The sequence below is a fragment of the Aulonocara stuartgranti genome (genome assembly GCF_965226115.1).
Source record: "Aulonocara stuartgranti genome assembly, chromosome: 20".
Classification (NCBI taxonomy): Eukaryota; Metazoa; Chordata; class Actinopteri; order Cichliformes; family Cichlidae; genus Aulonocara; species Aulonocara stuartgranti.
Genome location: NC_138956.1, coordinates 28,785,019 through 28,804,732, shown reverse-complemented (window position 1 = coordinate 28,804,732; position 19,714 = coordinate 28,785,019). Strand labels below are relative to the sequence as shown.

The following is a 19,714-nucleotide window of genomic DNA, read 5'->3' as shown; positions in this document are numbered from 1 at the left end:
AACAAATGACAGATGATGAGCCAATGTTCCTAGAAAGCGGATATGTTTCTAATTAACAAATAATTATTAGAATCTAACCTTTGTCTGTCTGTTAGCAGTCTAGCATCCACTGTTCATTTTTCGATTTTGTGTGAAGGTAGATACCAGTAACAGGTGGGGCTGGTTTGACTCAGGTCAAGGTCAAACAAATGTGAAAATCTGTAAAAATGTTGTTCTTCATAATTTTTATGGATTGTTTTCCAACAACAACAACAATATATTAGGCTTTGGGGCACACGAGTACCTAGGTTGGCATTTGACCTTGATCTTCATCATTAGTTCCCAAGGTCAAAGTTGATCTTAAAAAACAAAATGTAAAGAAACAGGTCAATTAGGATAAGCGTTAGTTTCCATTAGATCATCTCCAAACTTTAAAGCAAAATGTTAGTCACTGGGGGTCACAAGCTTTTTACTTTGAGCTCTTTAGAACAGCATTTTTAAAAATTGTTATATAACTTCACGATGACACAAAAACATGAATATAGTTCACTAGATTTCCATATTAACAATGCTGACTGACATCAGCAAAAACAGCTGAATATTTTACTCATAAAGATCCGACATTGATTTAGGAGTTTCTTTCCTTTTCTTTTTTTTTTTTTTTAAGCAGTGAAGTTCAAGCTTGATCTGGTTGTCCTGCATCATAACTTTGATTTTCTACTCTGTTGCTGGAGCACCCTGTGTTCCTCCCTTTTTAGATTTCCTTGTCTATTTTTCCCACTACTTGTGTCAGTGTATTTATAAATTTGTCATGGGGTGATATGGTTTACCAAAATGAACACTGCAATTAACATCAATCCCAAAACCCACTGACAACATTGGGTGTCATGTTTAAAGGAGACAGAGCCCATCTCCACCATGTGTCATGTTCAGAAATGTGCATCTTCATGACAGGTTATCTAAATATCAGACACACTTAATATATAAGAAAATATATAAATAAATATGCGTATCACAAAACGGAACCGGAAGTGGCCAAGCGGAAGTTGGTAAAAAGGGAGAGTTCAAAACCACAAAGGCTAACAATATTTAACTCGTCTTGTGTTGCGTGAAAAATAAATAATAGTAAATAATAAGAATAATGAACCCTGCTAAAACACGACAGAACACCACTATATTCAACCTAAAGTCAGAGTCTGCGATTAAAACAAACAAACACAATCAACACAAACTTAAAAATGGCTTGCTACGTTGAACACAACCTCGTAACAAACCGGAAATAATGTGACAGAAGGGCTGAAATGATGGAAACGAGATTCCAACTTATTACATCCATTGATGAAAGGCACCAGGGAGAAAAATGTGCAGTCAAAACATTTTTTTAATGGCAATTAAACGAGAGTATTCGGAGGTTAATAGCGGCGATTACACATTTGGACCAAGGCTAGCTTTCAAGCGCTGAGGCTACGATGGTGTTTGGACGTTACCAGTAACTTATAGCTATCGTGTAAACGGAGCTCACACCAATAATTATGTATTTAATTTAGTCATTTTTCGTTACGGCAGCTAAAAATTACATTCCAGCGTTCGTCTTTTCACCAGGGGACAGATGGATACGATTTACAGGTACTGCGGTTTGATGGCTCAATGCCTCCCAGTCCCTTATTGATGATTTGTGCTTTTAAACATAACGGGAGTCATGACAACACTAATGATGGGTCCGAATAAGAAATCATAGGCTGGCTCAGTTTGCTGTTATATTTAGTATCTAATCCCATCTATTAATACTAAGTATAAATATTCTAATCATTATTATTAATTGCAATGAGCTAATCTTACAAAATATGAGATCGATCTGTCATTCATATAGTCCCACATTAAAGTTTTAAAGTTCTTATTAACTTGTTTGAAACAGTATTTAAATATTTGTACCTTTGTGTACTGCACACCTTGTCAGTTGTAATGTACCCTTGATGGTAACCGCGAATAAGGCACAAGTACCCTGTACTTACATGCAGTTTCGTGTACCGAGTCAGGTTTTTGCAGGAAACTATAAAATAATTACATTGTTAGACCGCAAGTATCCTGTATTTCCGTGTAACACGTTTTGTACAGGAAACAATAATAAAATGACATACAATAACTTGTTACCTGCAAATGACACCTAAGTACTGGGTACTTGCGCCTTATTCGCGGGTCATGTTATAAAGTGTTACCCCTTGATTATTAAAAGAAATATAATTGATCTCCCATTGCAGTAAAACAGCTCTTCCCAGTTATTAGGAGTAAAGCAAAAATTAAGAATTTTGGGAAAACAGTAAAAATAGTACAATAATGACGTACCTCATTTTATTTTTCCAATAGAAAAAAAAAAATACAGCATCAGATACTCCGTTGCCTCTAATTATGCTGGTGGAATAACTTCTTTGTAAAAGAGTGGGGATGAATTTCTTCTTAAATGCATGTGACACCTACGTATGCTCCCGAGTGCCTGCTTAAAGCCTTCCATCCACTCTGAGCAACAAGAGCGAGTAATAAAACTAATATTGGCTTAGAAATGCAGGCAACTATCACAAATTCAACAAAGGAAATCAGATAAGTGGACTCTCTGCCACTCTGGTAAAGGTTTAGATCTGTACTGTTTGGAGGTGTTAGAGTTCAACATAATAAAGTCATAACTGTATAAAATTCATATATTTATATTTGTGTTAATTCCGTTCTTCCTTCTGTTCTCTCAGTGGCCGAGGTGTCTTCTACCAGGCAATGCCTGCAATTGGAGCTGATGGAAAGAACATCATGAAACTGATTCCTGTCCAAATGGTGAACAGACAGTTTTTCCAACCACAGACAAGTAACACTAAAAGGGACCCAATTTCCCAGGAAGCTGTTACCATAAATATCAACTCAGCACCTGTGAACATGGTCACAGATACAGCTTTGAGTTCTTCTGTCTCTCAGCAAATAATCAGGAAGCAGGTTTCAGTTATGAATGTCTTGTCCAACCGTGTACATTCAGTCAACAACCAGTCGCTGCAGCAGCAGACTGGTAATTTAATGGCTGAAGTTCCGTCAGTGGCAACTTTTAAAGAAAAATCTGGAATGCCAGTAAAACTTCTTAATCCGCTCCCAGTTACTGTGAAATCTCCTGCACTCCCGAGAGGACAGTATCTTCAGATTCCCCCCAATGCACAAGTCCAGACCGTTCCAGCATGCAGACTCCCTGCAGCTATCCAGAAACAGATTTTTACTTCTTCTGCCAGCTCCTCCTCGGGGTCAGCATTACCCAGTGTAGTGTATGTTACTCCTGTCACCACTATAAATCAAGGCGGGACTCTGCCAACGGACACCGCTCCACACTCAGTCCGAATGTTTTCCAATGCATCAACACTGACTTCTTATGGATTTCACCCAAAGCAAAGAACACAACAGTTAAAACTGATTCCAAAGGTTTCACAAAGGCCCGACAGCCCCACACGCTGGGTGATAGAAGAAGTGGATTGTTCATCAGGTCCAAATATAAAACCTCTTAACTGTCCGTCTGTAACTTCAGAGATTCTTCAAGCAATCGCACAGAGAGAAAATTCTTCCACACAGCTCAGCACCTTCAGAAAAACAGCCTCTCAGCTGAGTCAGGACAATGGTGCACAAGGGCAAGAAAATGCTTTGGTCATGTGCAATGGCAAGGTGTTCTTTGTAGCTAAACGGTGCACCCCGCTATCTAAGACCACAACAACAACTAAAGCGTCTGAACTCAGCAAAAGCATTCTTCCACCATCTTCTTCTTTACAACAGTTTCTTCAGTCAGCTGTAACAAGTCGAGATGTTAGAACGCAAAGGGAGTCAGATGAGGTGATTGAGCTATGTGACGATGATGAGTCACCTCAACAAGCAGTTAACGTGCCTGCGGTCTCTCATCTGGATGAAGACAATGTCATATTTGTATCATATAGTCCACCCAAGTCAGAGTCCTGCTCACCACGCTGCACAACTTCAAACATGGCTTTGAGAGGAGCAAAAGCCGGCCAGGACACGTCAGATAGAAATGAAACGTGTGTTTGTGGCTCAGATGTGCTTCACAGCACCTCTGCCCAGCAGTTGCAAGACGTAGAGCTTGATGCAAAAACAGAAAGTCCAACAGAGGCCAGCAGCAGCTGTGAAACAGAGAGCGACAGTCAGATAACTGAGGTAAGGCTAGTTCTGATGCTTCTGGGACTTGTTAGTGTTTTAATAAAAATGCTTTTAAGGTGTGATTGTAGACTAGATAATATAACATTTCACGTAGGTCTGCAGCTAATCATTACAGATCTGTGGTTTGGTCTATGTTTTTTGAAGGATAATTCAAGTTTGTTTGTAATTGTTTTTTGTATTGTTTTCTGTCTGGTGAGTATTTCTGATCACACCAGTGTTCGTTTGGAAGTTCAACCTCTTAACCTTGTCGGTTTTCTTGTGTGATGTACAAAATGAGTATTTATTTTCTGAAGCGTGGATGATAGAAAAACGTGGATTTATTTTCCTTTTTTTATTTTGTCTCTGTACAGCACCGTAGTCAGTTTTCATTAACATGTGATTAAAGTGCAGACTTTCAGCTTTCAGTATTACATTAACTTGTTTACACTGGAACGTGCTACCTATTAAGCTTCACAGCATTTGGCTGAATCTGAGCAGAGTGTACAGCCCTATACAGCTCAGATTCATCCCATTATGTCTCTGAGCAGGCACATGATCAGCAAATACTATGACCTGGTAGCACTGGCAACCATACTTTAGCTTTAGCATTGCCTCCACCATGTTTGACAGGTGGCATCTTCCTAAGCAGGTTCTTTTCAGATGTTTTCTAAATATACTCTGGACTTTCTCTTCTTAAAAGTAACCAGTGGCACCTTGTTGTAAACCCTCTGAAGATCTTGTAGACCTTGACAATGACATCCCAACCTCTTTAAGAGCAATTTTGACTTTAGAGTACAAGCCACATTTTTAACCATGCATTAAATGCATTGCTTTATTCATTTATTTATTTTACACTCCAAGCACTCTACCTACCTCACATTCATGGGTAGTTTAGAATCAACAACTAAAACGAACAATTAACCTGACATGCATGTCTGTGGACGGTGGGAGGAAGGAACATGCACACAGCACACAAAGGCCGCAGCATAAACCAGGAACCTCAGGTCATCTCTTCCTGTGAGGTGACATTGCTAGCCAACAGTGTTGCATGTTGTGAGTGGGTTTTTTCTCAGTCATGGAAAGAATTTGTTTTAGTTGTCTTCTGTTGTCTTTCAGACCTTTGGTGTTGCTAGTACATTGTTGATTCGACCACTAGAGCTTTAGCCATCTCTTTAATAATGATGGCCTCCTTCACTTGCAGTGACCTCTCTTTGGACCGCTTAGTAAAAGTTACCATAAACAGCTACTAAATGTACTTGGATCATTTGCTTAATGTGTGATAATGGTATTTTTATTTTACATTTCCCTATTTGCAGGGCTCTACAAATCCTGAGTCAGTGGCACCAAAGCCTCGCAAATTGTCTGACCACCTGCTGAGGCAGATATTCGGGATAACAGCTGAACTTAAACTTTGCCTTCAGAGGGTTGATGAACCATCAGTTGAGTCTGTCCCTGTAAATTCGCTGCACATAGACTCCATTAAGTCAGTGGAGGATAATGAGGAACCAGTGGTAGATGTTTTTCGATATGAAGGTGGCAGTTCACAAGAAACCAATATGAACAGTGGTCATACTGATATCCCGAGAGTAAAAGTACAAACTGGAAAGGAATTACCACCATCACCTGACACAGGTGTTGGAGCTCTCAAATGTTCTCATGTCAAACTGGACCAGAAACCTCCTCCTTTTCCTTGGAAACAGAAGTTCTTTTCAGGTCAAAGTTCACACAACAGGGCATCATGTGACTGTAAAAGTAAGCAAGAGACAGATTGTTTGGAACCAGGTGGTGAGGATGTCCCTACCACAAATGAAGGCAGTATCTCACAATCACAGTATGCAGATGCTCATCTTCAGACTCAGACTTGGTTGGATCTCAGCAGAAACACAAGGAGAATAGGACGGACCAGGAAACGCACTGTGTGTCCATGTTGCATGCCCACTACTCTGGATCCTGCAGTCAAGTCCAGGGCAAGGCTAGAGGAGCTAGACAAGTGGGACTTTACAGCAGAGCAGGTGAGTAAAAAAGGGGGAAGAGCAAAGGTTCCTCGAAAAGATGGAATGATGAGCTGTGGAAAAGTCACAAACAAGCAGAACTATGTCGCCCATGTGGGCTATAGTAACATTTTGTCAACAACGTCCACGGACTGTGATGAACTAAAAAGACAGGAACGGATCAAAAGACTCAAAGATTACCTGACAGAGAAAGAGGCAGCGTTGCAACTAATGAAGAGAAAAGTGAGCTGATTGAAAATGTCCAGTATTTCTAGCACACACACACGTGTCCTTATAAAGTTCATTGATTAATGGACTCAAAAATGGCACCTCCTCGTGCACATTCACTTTCTGAGACTCAAAGTGAGTTTATGTTCCATAGAGCCCACCACACATATACATCAATGCTGGGTTTTTACTTGTCCAATAGGCTATAATGTGATATCATTACACACAGAGTATTTACAAACATGAAACTTTACCCTTTAAATCCTGAACCATGAAATACCTTCAGGAAAAATATTAATTTGCTTTTAGCAGTTTTCATTTGTATCATATTTGCTACATTTTGCATTTTGTTTGCTTTTTTGAGAGGCAGAGGATCACATTTATGTGGAAATTTCAAAAACTCACAAAAATGTATGTATATCCTCCTGAGAACCAGCCTATTCATTTATGCCCTCATTAATGGACATTTGTTTTTGCTCTATATCTTTTGACTTATTTGGGCTACCATAATAAGTCACACCAACCTTTCCATTGATATCACACCAGTTTGGGTGATACTTTTAGCTCCAGAAATGCAGGACATTACAAAAAAAGATATTTGGTTCCTCGGTTCTCAGGAGGTGTTGCAGGGTTAATGGAATTAAGTCTTAATTGAAAATTGCTTTTTTGTTTGTTTGTTCGCTTTGTTTGTTTTGATTGTCTGTTTTCCAATTTAAAAATGAAAATAAAGCTTATAAATAAAAGAAATTTAAAAAAAAGAAAGTTGCTTAACTGGCAGGTGCTAGGGCCACTAAGGTGGACGTCTTCCATCTTGGTGGCCTAAGGATCTCCTCTTTGCTTTCTGTTGACTCCATCGGGCAGTTTCCTCCAGCTCCCACTGGAGCGATTCACAGACAAAATTCAAGCCGTATTAAGAAGAACTAGAATTTCCAAATCTGAAGATATGGTGTTCTGCTGGATGAATTGTTACTCTAAGTCACAGGTGTCGAACTCCAGGCCTCAAGGGCCAGCGTCCTGCAGGTTTTAGATGTGTCCTTGATCCAACACAGCTGATTTAAATTGCTTAATGACCTCCTCAACATGTCTTGGAAGTTTTCCAGAAGCCTGGTAATGAACTTATCATTTGATTCAGGTGTGTTGACCCAGGGTGCTATCTAAAACCTGCAGGACACTGGTGCTGGAGGCCTGGAGTTCTACACCCCTGCCCTAAGTGGTATCAAGTATCTCAGGGAAATTTTTCCCTGAGAGAGGGGAGCAGGAGACTGATAGACAAACTAGGACAGGATCTGCAGTGATGTGTACTAATGATGGGCAGATGAAGCCTCATGAAGCACTGAAGCTTTTCATCCAATTGGTTCACCCCAACGCGAAGCTTCTTGAAGCTTCATTTGCTCTAGCAGGACACCTACTGGACGTAAAAATATTAGTTGGCATGAATTTGAAGAGTGTGGCATTTTGCACACAGCCTGTAAATGTCAACAACAAAAGGAGTGTGTAAAACATCTATATTGTAGTGATGGCAGTATACTGTGTATATTTATGCTGGCAGTATGGAAAATGATTATTTGCGGCAAAGTTCGAACCGCTTCCTGAACCAGTCACGTGGTACAGCCGGGCAGCGAGGCTTCGGACGTCATCATTTTCAGCTCCTCCCATAAATGAAGCAAGCCTCGATACGCGCTTCGCGGAAACGCCCCCTCCATTACTCGACACACGCTTCGAAGCCTCGATACAGAACGTCACATCACTAATGTGTACTAGTTTGTTTATCAGTTGATCCGTGTCTGTACCCTCACCCATGGTCACAAGCTATGGATAGAGAACAAAAGAAACAGACACCAGAATAAGAGAGAGACACCAGATGTCAGAGTCAAAGCCAGCTGCTTCACTCTTGTCATGTGGTCACCTGCACGGTGAATGGTAAATGGACTGGTTCTTATATAGCATACTCAAACAACTTGTCTTTTTCACCCATTCATTCCTCTGCTTACCCACTGAGCTAAAGTGGCACCCAGTTTATGTCTTTTCCAACACACTTACAGCTTACATGTTTCTTACTGGTCAGGTTTCTTGTTTTTTTCTGACAACCATTAAACTGAAAACAAACTCTGTTTCCAAAAACTGTTATGGAAGTTCAAAAACAGGTCATAAACTATAACTTTTTATTGATAAGATTATTTTAAAGTTTACATCAAATGCTAAAACTGAGAAATTATGTGTTTTTTAAAAAGGTAACCAAAGAGATAACTGATCTAGTTCTTATAATTCTTTTTCTTCTTTGTTTTTAATGGCTGCTCTATTCTTTATTTACAGAGCTCCATGACGATTGTTAGTACGCACAGATAAAAAGCTAGCAACCTATAATGGTGTAGTAATTTACATATCTCATTAATGCATTAATGAGTCTATGTTATTCATTATTGATGAATGATGTGCAGAAAGGTTTCATGTAATGGTTTCCAGACTTATCGCAGATTGAATCAGCAGTTTTACTAAATTCCTGGTTTTTCCATCAGTTCCTGCCAGTAAGTGTCTCTTTACATACAAGGAGATAACTGGACTCCATTAGGTTTGTGAAGATGTTTCACCTCTGAGGCTTCTTCAGGTCATGTGATGGGGGCAGTATTTCCAACCTAAAATGAAGGTGAAATAAAGGGGTTGTTTAAAAAAGTGGTTATGCAACACAATGGGAAACTGTTGCTGTCATTAATTAAACATTTTAAATGAATATTTATTTTCTTACAAAACTGTTTCAATATTTGAATCGTCTTTCTGCTATTTATAGTTACACAAAGGTTTTAATTGAATACTGTATTATTTAATTTACATTTTTAAACTGAATCACAATATCTTTGTAAACAGGGTTATATGTTTTATAGTTAAGTTTGCTATGGTTTACCTTGTGCTGTGTAGAACAATACAATAGCATGTATCTGCTCAGTGATGCACTTTTTCGTTTGTAAACCTTAATTCTTCACTTTTGAATAATAGATTAAATCACTCTGTTCCACTTCAGCTTGTAAGCTGCATCCTAAACATTACTTATAATGTTTTCATTTGTTTTCCAAACACAGCCTAACATGTACTGAATCATGACAGACAGTGTAAGCTTTGTCTTTACAAAGTGGATATTTACAAATGGTATGAAACATAGTTGTTCTGAATTGGACGCAGTGAAGCAGACATCTCTGACTTCTGTTGGAAACATGTGACCATCAGTTTTAGGTTTCTTCATGTTTTTGATTAAAATATGTATTCATGATTTATTTAATTCCATTTCCACTAAATGAACATTTATTTAAAACTTGCCTTCTTGCTGTTTTCTTGTCTGTTATCTGTAACATACATTAATTACAGTTCAATTGTGTGTGGATCACAGTGTGTACAGTGATTTCTTTTTGCAAATGAACACAGTGTCATAATTCATTATCTGCTTTTTATTACCATTAAATGCACTGTAATTGAAGGAAGGATGTACATGCATTTAAACAGAGACAGAAAAACACCTCCCTGCCTTGATAATTAATTCTGATTCTATTTATTATTTAATTTCTGGACATTTTGTTCAGAGTTCCTTGGTCCACAAAATAGCCTGACTTTTATGTGGTGTGATGTGTATACATGCTACAAAAAGACCCTCTGCGCTCTACATCAGTCTCAATATTTCAATTCAGTCATAGCACTGAATGAAGTTTCTGACCTTCAAAAACATGCAGCACCAGCCCATAATGAGCACATGTGATGTGTATGTGAAAATCATAAAAAAAAACTTCTTTATTTAATCATTTTAATCCTAACAGGTTCAAGGTACAAGGTTCTTTATTTGTCACATGCATAGTTATACAAGTATAACACACGCGAAATGTAGCCTGACACGCTCCTCGACATGTGCAAAAAAATTGGGGGGGGCGTGTAGAGGAAGAACATTATATATATATATATATATATATATATATATATATATATATATATATATATATATATATATATATATATATATATATATATATATATATATATATATATATATATATATATGGGACTTCCTGTGGGACTTCCAGATACAGACGGACAAAATGGTGGTGGCTAACCAACCGGACATAGTGGTGGTAGACAAACAGAAGAAGACAGCCGTAGTGATCGATGTAGCGGTTCCCAATGACAGCAATATCAGGAAGAAGGAACACGAGAAGCTGGAGAAATACCAAGGGCTCAGAGAAGAGCTCGAGAGGATGTGGAGGGTGAAGGTAACGGTGGTCCCCGTGGTAATCGGAGCACTAGGTGCGGTGACTCCCAAGCTAGGCGAGTGGCTCCAGCAGATCCCGGGAAAAACATCGGAGATCTCTGTCCAGAAGAGCGCAGTCCTGGGAACAGCTAAGATACTGCGCAGGACCCTCAAGCTCCCAGGCCTCTGGTAGAGGACCCGAGCTTGAAGGATAAACCGCCCGCAGGGGCGTGCTGGGTGTTTTATATATATATATATATATATAACTAGGACACGTCAGTCGAGAGTCCCGTGTATGGAGGCGGGACAGATAATGTGGACTCAGGCTGCACGCTGACTCTGGTCCACCATTCCCTTCGTTCAACCCAGGATATTGTTGGAGGCAGAGTAGGTGACGCTTAGGTGTATGCCCAGGGACATACACAGGCTCTGCCTGCTCCAGTAATTCACTCCATCTGAGATTTCCCACTAGAGCAGTCTTTGACCGAGGGATGGAAACTGATGATCAAATGGTGTGCTCAGACGTAGCGCTGACCGACCCTCTTTCTGTGATGGTTAGAGACAGATTGTATTGAATGAGTCATGACACACCCAGTTGGTGGTGCCAAAAAGCAGCTGGAAAATAATTTTCCAGGCAGCTCATTGTAACCCTATGGCAGGGCGTATGGGATATACCAAAACTCTGAGAAGAATAATGGTCTGGTTATTGACTGGACATTCAAGGGGATGTATGCCGATGATGTGCATTGTTGGGTCTGTGTTTCCACATGCCCCGCTAGTTTAGAGACTTATTCCTCATGAAGAACAGAAAACAAGACAGAACATCTTCAACCGGTCTTTTCACTCCTTAACGAGGGAAGTTTGGGTCAGAACCAGCTCTTGGAGCTCACGCTCCTCACCTGTCTGTAGCCCAAATCCTTCAAAGAGCAGCTTCCCTCGTCGGCTTTTTATTGACAAACTGTTACAATACACATCACAGCAAAAGCACCTCCCTCCGTAAATTGAATTGTACTTGTTATTAATCTCTGTCTCTCTTCCACAGCATGTCTTTATCCTGTTTTCCTTCTCTCACCCCAACCGGTTGCAGCAGATGGCCCCGCCCTTCCCTGAGCCCGGTTCTGCTGGAGGTTTCTTCCTGTTAAAAGGGAGTTTTTCCTTCCCACTGTCACCAAAGTGCTTGCTCATAGGGGGTCATATGATTGTTGGTTTTTTCTCTGTATCTATTATTGTACGATCTACTATACAATATAAAGCGCCTTGAGGCGACTGTAGTTGTGATTTGGCGCTATATAAATAAAATTGAATTGAATTGAATGGGTGAGTGTGAGATCATTTCACATTTGCCATTTCTTTCTTTATTTTTCTTTTCTTTTTATGTGTGTGCAAACATTTCTGGGTTTTTTTATTTCTTGGGATTCGGTATCTTTGGAAGAGTTTATCTCTGTATGTGTGCAAATGTATGTGGATTCATTTAATCCTGCAATCCTGAGATTTAAGGTTGGATCAAGCTCAATGCAGGCACACCGAATGGGCCACGCATGATCAGGAAACATGTGGAAACATTTCCGTGTTTGGATTGCTTGGAATTTTGTTCCGGTGGTTTCTTTAGCCGTTTCTATCTCTGTATGTGTGGAAATCTTTGTGCATTCCCGTGTTCCTGCTTTGAGATCTAAGGTTGGCTGAATTGGTTGATCTCTGTGGACAATCACATTTGTGCACAAACATTTCTGTGCTTGGATTTTTAGGAATTTTGGATTGGTAATCAGTTTACCAATCCAGATGTGTACAGAAGTATGTGCATTCATGTGTACATGTGTGGAGATCTGAGGCTGGTTTCTAGGGTGGACCTCTGCACATAATCATATGTGTGTGCAAACATTTCTGTGTTTGGATTGATTGAAAATTGGGTCTGTTGGTTTCTTTGTTAGCAGTTATCTCTGGTTGTGTGCAAATGTGTGCATGCGTTATTTCATTATTTAATTAATTAATTAAATTCATTTTGCACTCGTGGCTCTCCTTAGCCTGGTTTCCCCTTTTGGCAATAACCTCTTTGGCTTTGGAGAAAACCCTTTCACGTGGTACTGAAGAGGCAGAAGTGCACAAGTACCCCACAGTAGGCTTATGTTAGGCTAAAATATATGCACCTCCACCCACGGATCCGTTCCACTTTATGTATGTCCAGAAATCACACCAACACTCACTTTCTGAACTAGCGAGGCTTCAGACGTCATCACCGACGTCACTCACCCATAAAGGTGCAAGCAACACACGATTCCTGAAATACTTCCTGGACTTCTCAACACACCCTCCGAAACCTTCCCTTTTTTTCCCAGCACATATCATTTTTATGTCAAGTACGCATTTTTAACGCAGCATTTTTTTTTATTATTAATATTATTATTATCATTATTGGTTTTTTTTTTTTACAGTTTCACTTAAAATCGCTGTTAGGCTAAATGAATGTTTTATTCTGAAATTCGGCCCGGAAGTCCGTTCGCCTGTGGCAAAGTGAAACAAGAGCATATCGGGGTCTTGGGAAAAAGGGCTGCTTTGCTAAGGTATGTGTTACTGCGTTTGACTTGCGTGTTACTAGTATGTTATGTGTGTGTTTAACGTGAACGGCGATCTTCGGCACTGTGAAAATCCGCCTCCGCGTTTTGAGGTTTGAGTTGGTTTCTTGTCCCTCTCGAACGTGAGCTGAGGTACGACACCCAGGTGTTGACGAGCTTTTTGGAAACAAATGTGCTAATTAGCGGTCTAAGACTTGTCCTTGGTTACAAAGCCTTTCTTGCTGTTCTCTAACAAAATGGTGTCTGTGTAACAGGAACACCGGGCTCGGTCTCTTTCACGGGCGAGTTTTATCTCGGTGTGCGTTTCAGCGAACGTCATGTTAGATTTTTCACACCGGGACCTTTTTTTTTTTTTATAAACATGGCTGTTCAAGTCCTTTGCCAGGAAGTATACATCTGGTATCATCAGCATGGGCCAGAGAGAAACTGTGGGTACGCTGGGAAAGGAAGTCCAATTAACGCTTAGATGTCGGTAAGACGTTGGGCAAGCAACTATTCGCATCATTTATATGTGTAAGCAGTTTCACATAAGTAGTAATGCCAAAGTTTCACTTTTAAGCTTTGAAAGTTCAAAAGTAGTTTTGTAACATTTTAGTTTAAGAAAAAGTGTTAAAGTACTCAATGCAGAAGAATTTCCCATGTTAACGTTACAGTGGGGGAATAATTATTTGCTCTTCTGCTGAATTTGTTTGTTCACTTACCAAAAAAAGAACAGTCTCAAATTTTTATGGTAGTTTCATTGATATTCTCTCTCTCTCTATTAAAATGAAACACACGCACATTACATAAAAGTTGGAATTTATTTGCAGGTCATTAAGTCAGATGAGTATTTGAGCCCCTGTAACAAAGCCAGAATACAACCAAATGAATTAGATCCTTCTGTTCTCAACTTGTTTTGTGCATTAAGCACACATAACAAGATTCCACAGAATCAGTGTCTTTCATTCCTACATCTCCACCACCGTGGGAAACACCAAAGGACCTCGTGGATAAGATTGTAGACTGGTACAAGGCTGGACTGGGCTACGAGACCATGAGCAAGAAGCTTGTCAATCACCTGAAGGAAGCTGGAGCCACAGTTAACAAAAACATACCTGGTAATCCACTATGCAATAACGGATTGAAACACCCACAAGGTCCCCGTAATCAAGAACATGTATAGGCCTGTCTGAACTTTGACAGTGAACATCTTAATGATTCACAGGAGGCCTGAGGAAAACTGCTGAAGTTGCATGAAACCAAAATCAAGCTCTTTGGGGAACACCATCCCCATACTCGAGCACAGAGATGGACACACTGTACTTCTACTGTACTGCACACATTGTGATTGGTACATGGTGAAAATTATATAGGGTAATTTACTGGTTCACTCTGGGCTGTTTTATTGGGACTGACAAAGAGCCACAGATGAGCAGCTGGCATATTCTTATTCTTATTCTTTGACCTAAGCATTCGTGTTGCATCTCAATTACATCAAGGGGACGCTGGGACGCGTTGCTATGATAATGACCATCCACATCAGATGGTACTAGATTTTAATGGACAAGCAGTCAATCCAAGTAGGTACTAATGGAAAAGGGCTTTGGTTGAGGTTTGTGCTCTTGGAGTGCTTGTTTATCGCATGTGGTTGCCTAGACACTGTGAATGATTCTTCTGATATGACCCAAAACATGCTGCCAAGGCAACAAAGGAGTGGCTAAAGAAGCATATTAAGGTCCCCGGCTGTCCTACCCAGACTCCAGACCTCAATTCTATAAAAATCTGTGAGACGAGTTGAAGCCTGAGAAAGAAACCTTTAGAGTTTCTATAAAGAAGAGTTGTCCAGAATCCCCCCTGTGATGTGTGCAACCTTGATGGCCAACTATAGGAAACATCTGTCAGCTGTGCTTACAACAAGGGTTTCTCCACCAACAACAAAGTCATGTTTTGTCAATTCCCCGATTGTGTACTGCTGGAAGCTGAGGTGGAGCTTTTTCTTCAGTCTGTGACTGTTTTCATCATCTGATTCTTCTATTTTTTTATGTGTCACTTTATTAAACGATTGCTTATTGATTAAATGATTTGTGTACACAGATCATGGATCTCCTCAGCAGTTTGGAAATCTACATCCCTGCGGAGGCTGAGGTGAAAAACATCCCTTTGTTGACCTTGCCAAAGTCTGTACTCAGAAGAATGGGCCTCCCTCTACTGAATGCCTCCAGGAATCTTGCAGACTCTCCAGAAGGCATATGGATTTCTCCAGCAGTTATACGGAAGAAAGGCCAGAGACACACAGGAAGTGCAATAGATAACATGACCTCCGTGCTGGGGAAAGAGTTGCGCGCTTCAAGGGGTCCTTTTCGAATGTCTTTTGTTTCCTCGAACCGTGCAGCTCACGAGGTGCTGAAGGGCACCGTTCCCAAGGCACCTCTATGTCAAACCTCTCAATTCCCTTCGGACTCTGCCCCGCGAACCGGTCGAGATGCTGTCGTCATCTACCGTGGGCAAGTTTACTTGTCCATCAGAATGCCTAGTCGTAGCCATAGTCAGCGTGGGAAACAGATGACTTCTCAGCCTGTCACTCCTTCAACGTCCCACTTGTCTTCAAAGAAAAGGAAAAAGGTAACACAACTTTCTTTCTGCTAAAACGACCAGTTTACAAAAAGTCTAGCAGAGGTCGTATTTACACAGAGCAGTCTGTTGCTGTTCCAGAAGGGAGAATGATTCAATACAACACAGTTATATATCATTGAAAAGAATCATAATGAATATATTTATGTTACTATTAACCTAAAACACACAAATGCTCTCCATTCTTTTCTCTTTTCACATGGTTTAGCCTGATCACTCGGTGTAAACTCTTGATTATTGGTCTCAGCCTTTATCTGAAACCAACCTGACATCAGGTAACAGAAACACCAGTCCAGCGCATGCAGAAATTATATTGCTGCACGCCGCAGGAATATAACAGCAGAGGGACATGATATATTTAAATCCACAAACTCGGTATTAAACAGAAAATGTAAGAAGTAGAAATGATTAAGTTAGCTTTGGAGAGACAAAGTGTGACATGGACACAGTGGACTGGTATCTCTGTTACGTGCCTTGCTGTGATATCGAGTTGCTGAAAGGGGTTGATTTCAGCCAGGAACCGACATCTGGTGAGAATTTTATGTTCAATACACAGAGACAGACAACAGTTCACACCTGTGGGAATTTACATTTAACCTGACCCCACTAACATGTCTTTGGCTGTGGGAGGAAGCCGGGGTACCCGGGGAGAACATGCAAACTCCACACAGGAAAGACCCGGCCAGGGGGTGAAATCCAACTAGGCACCATCTTGCTGTGAGGCAGCAATGCTAATCTTACTTAGCACTTAGTTCCTCCTACACCAAGTGTCACATCGGGCAGCTAATGATCTCTATCGACGTTGGTCTGCAGCAACTGCTACATCTTCGTCTCAGGCGATGTCGACGGTTTTCAGATCATCCATAAACGTTCGACACCATGTGATTAGCACTGCTTTGACAGTGCTAATCACCACCAATAATAATTGTTATTATTATTAATTTACAGAATATAAAGTTCAAGCTTATCTCTAGTATCAAGATGCAAATAAACATGCATGTATTAGGAGGCCCCTACAAATGTAAAGCTACATGCTGCTGCCTGTAATCAACCTATTTGACAAACAATTGAGCCTTAGGGTTCACCAAAAGTATATTTCATAATATGCTTTTGGTGGGTTTTTTGGAATTCATGAGATTCCACAAAAAACTGAACTAAATGACAGAATAGCATCTCCCAGAAGCCTCTGGATTATGTTTATGTTCATTTGTATTTTAGTCCTAGAATGCTACTTTAAACGCTAATTCTGTGACTTTTTTTTGTACATCCTTTAGACGATGCCAAGCGACAACAAGCCCAAGAAAAAGCACAACATATGTAAAGTAATGCATACAGAAAACAAGAAGGATGACGCACACAGGACAAGAGATGTTCACTTTCTGCCAAAACCCACTGAGAGTGAGTGTGAAGTGGGCAGCCAGTGTCCTGCAGATTCTAGAGGAGAGCCGCTCTCAGAGGCCCCCCTGAAGGCAGCTTGCTTTCAGCCTCACAGGGAGCCAGAGGAGGATCTGGCTGCCGAGGAAGCAGACGGCCCCGGTGAGAACAATGACAGAGGTGGTAGTCTACAGATGGACATCAGGGAAGTTGACCAAAGTAGCAGGGGCAGGGTGGAGCCCCTGGGTGCAGCTGCCGCCTCCACATCACTGCAGATGGACTGTGACTTTAACGAGTTGGCACAGGAGGAGAAGATCGCTCAAATGAGAGCCAAACTTAGACAGAGCGAAGCTGCTCTAAACCTGCTTTCTTAAAGTGACCTCACATTTGTTAGCCTTTTTGTACTGAATGTTTAGAATAGACTTTTATACATTTGTCTTCTGTGAACACATGCACATTAATAAAAGTGGTGTCGATGGGCTTATGTGTTTGGTGATCCTTTTTGTTTTATTTAGGCGTCCAAAAACAGATGTTGTACTAGTGTGGTGTTCTCTTCTCATTAGGTGCAGTTTATAGCAAGGTCTTCAATGTTTGGATGTTTTTGATGTGTTAGTTCATTTCCTTTTGATAAAACCTCAAACCATAGCAGCGTATGGTTTGATTATTTCAAGCTGTAGTTTGGTCCCATTTACAAAGTGAACCAAATAGTTCTTTGTTAAAATACTTCTTTTTTCCAGAATATATAATGTGTTTTTCCTGGTTCAGTAACTAAGACTGTTTTTGTCTTTCTTTCTTTTTTTTTTTTTTTTTTAATCAAGCATACCAAATCACACTTTTGTTTTTGTTTAGTATGATAGTTTCCCTGATCACCTTGAAACACCTCCACAGGTCATGAGTTGGTCTTATGTTTGTTGAAAGTGCTCCAAACCATAAACAATAAATATGACTAATCTTTGTGCATATGTTTCATAATGAGACTTTTAATACTAAGACCTGTAAAAAATCATTATTATTGCTGTTATTATTATTATTATTATTTGGTGACCTAGTGCTGAAATGGTTGTGGTGTGACTGTTGTCCTTTCTACTCTGCTTTCTCACTCCTTAAATTATTTTTCATATGCAGGTCTTACACTCTGAGCCTGACATTTCTTCTGTCAGTGTGGAACAAGAAAGTCAGGACTTTGAATTGTGACATAGTGACTGTGCTCACACTCACCTCTCTGCTTTGGTCCCTGAATGATTCAAAATGTTTAGCATGGACTCATCTAGTGTTTAAGGTTTTCATTTCTGTGTTTGAAATTCATTTCTATAGATGTATATCTGATTGGAAAATATGTTTGCATTAAAAGCATTCTGTATGGGGCTTTGACATTTTGTTTTAAAGAAGCATCTCACCACACCAAAGGGTCACAGTTTATGCTGTAACCAGGGTTGGAATCAGAAGAGTTCAGAATATTGAAACTGAAGGAAAGTTTAAAAAAAAAAGTGAGGTTTGTTGTATTAGTGTGAGTTATTGGATTATCCCAGAAAGTTGATTCTGTTCATCTGGACGTTCTCATTAGGAGAAATGTTTCCTCATCATCAGCTGACTGCAGGTTTCCAACCATATAAACAGGACATCTGCACACTGACTGAAACTAACAACACTGATTAACAGTGGACTGTGAGGTCAGTTTCATGATCATTAATATGGAAATTGATCAAAGCCAACTGAACAATGTCCATGAGTACCATTCACAGAGAGTTGTGGAATGGCTGCAATCACAGCATTGTAAGATGGTGACAGATGTACCCTTAGACCCCCTCCTCCATTCAGAGATTGTTTTTCCTTTTCGCGCTCAAACCAGCGTTCCTCCCTGTCCAGGATGTGTACATCCTCATTATTGAAAGAGTGTCCACTGGCCTGTAGGTGTAAATAGACTGCAGAGCCCTGGCCTGACGAGGTACAGTCAGGTCCATAAATATTGGGACATCGACACAATTCTAACATTTTTGGCTCTATACACCACCACAATGGATTGCAAATGAAACAAACAAGACGTGCTTTAACTGCAGACTGTCAACTTTTATTTGAGGGTATTTACATCCAAATCAGGTGAACGGTGTAGGAATTACAACAGATTGCAAATGTGCCTCCCACTTTTTAAGTGTATGTAAATACTCTGACTAAAAACTGACGGTTCTATATCACTAATGTCACCAATTTTGCTGGCATGAAGCCAAATGGTTTAATGTTCTTAGTGATGGCTCAGAAATCAACCACAAACAGGGACGCGCGTCGCTATAAGACAAATTATGTGACCCATACAGCTGCCGTGTCATACACACTGACGTGGATGCAGTCGTTGTTTGTACAGCGATCAGGGCTCAAATTGTGTTTGTCGGGAACTCCTTTGCATCGGAGCTGTTTGTGAGGTTATCACCCAGCACACAATGATCTCCACCCTTCACACACACCAGCACTCCCACTGTCACGAGCGCTTATATTTCCCAAACACTTTCACTTTGATTTCACGTGTTTCATTTATACGTCTTTGCAAAACCTATTTTTGAAGTCTGCATTTGACA

The 19,714-nt window shown here is 40.3% G+C and overlaps 2 protein-coding genes across 5 annotated transcripts; both read left to right on the top strand.

The window, feature by feature from the left end:
• Nucleotides 1-33: 33 nt before the first annotated feature.
• Nucleotides 34-9,791, top strand: lrif1 (ligand dependent nuclear receptor interacting factor 1). 2 transcript variants are annotated; one of them, XM_082517820.1, is made up of 3 exons: nt 34-1,605; nt 2,718-4,164; nt 5,463-9,791. In XM_082517820.1, the coding sequence occupies exons 1-3, from the start codon at nt 1,589-1,591 to the stop codon at nt 6,387-6,389; spliced, it is 2,391 nt and encodes a 796-aa protein (XP_082373946.1). In that variant the 5' UTR covers nt 34-1,588; the 3' UTR covers nt 6,390-9,791. The 2 variants fall into 2 exon arrangements, with proteins under 2 accessions (XP_082373946.1, XP_082373947.1); XM_082517821.1 differs by lacking the exon at nt 34-1,605 and adding an exon at nt 1,623-2,598.
• Nucleotides 9,792-12,857: 3,066 nt separating this feature from the next.
• LOC309697488 (uncharacterized protein) lies at nt 12,858-18,509 on the top strand. 3 transcript variants are annotated; one of them, XM_082519416.1, is made up of 4 exons: nt 13,160-13,632; nt 14,068-14,257; nt 15,234-15,761; nt 17,045-18,509. In XM_082519416.1, the coding sequence occupies exons 3-4, from the start codon at nt 15,237-15,239 to the stop codon at nt 17,516-17,518; spliced, it is 999 nt and encodes a 332-aa protein (XP_082375542.1). In that variant the 5' UTR covers nt 13,160-13,632; nt 14,068-14,257; nt 15,234-15,236; the 3' UTR covers nt 17,519-18,509. The 3 variants fall into 3 exon arrangements, with proteins under 3 accessions (XP_082375541.1, XP_082375542.1, XP_082375540.1); XM_082519415.1 differs by lacking the exons at nt 13,160-13,632; nt 14,068-14,257 and adding an exon at nt 12,858-13,148; XM_082519414.1 differs by lacking the exon at nt 14,068-14,257.
• The last annotated feature ends 1,205 nt before the right edge of the window (nt 18,510-19,714 follow it).

Excerpts from the sequence above, each read along its gene's own strand:
- lrif1 (XM_082517820.1), top strand. Across the intron at positions 4,165-5,462 it reads GCGACAGTCAGATAACTGAG|GGCTCTACAAATCCTGAGTC; the intron begins GTAAGGCTAGTT and ends CCCTATTTGCAG.
- LOC309697488 (XM_082519414.1), top strand. Across the intron at positions 15,762-17,044 it reads CTTCAAAGAAAAGGAAAAAG|ACGATGCCAAGCGACAACAA; the intron begins GTAACACAACTT and ends TACATCCTTTAG.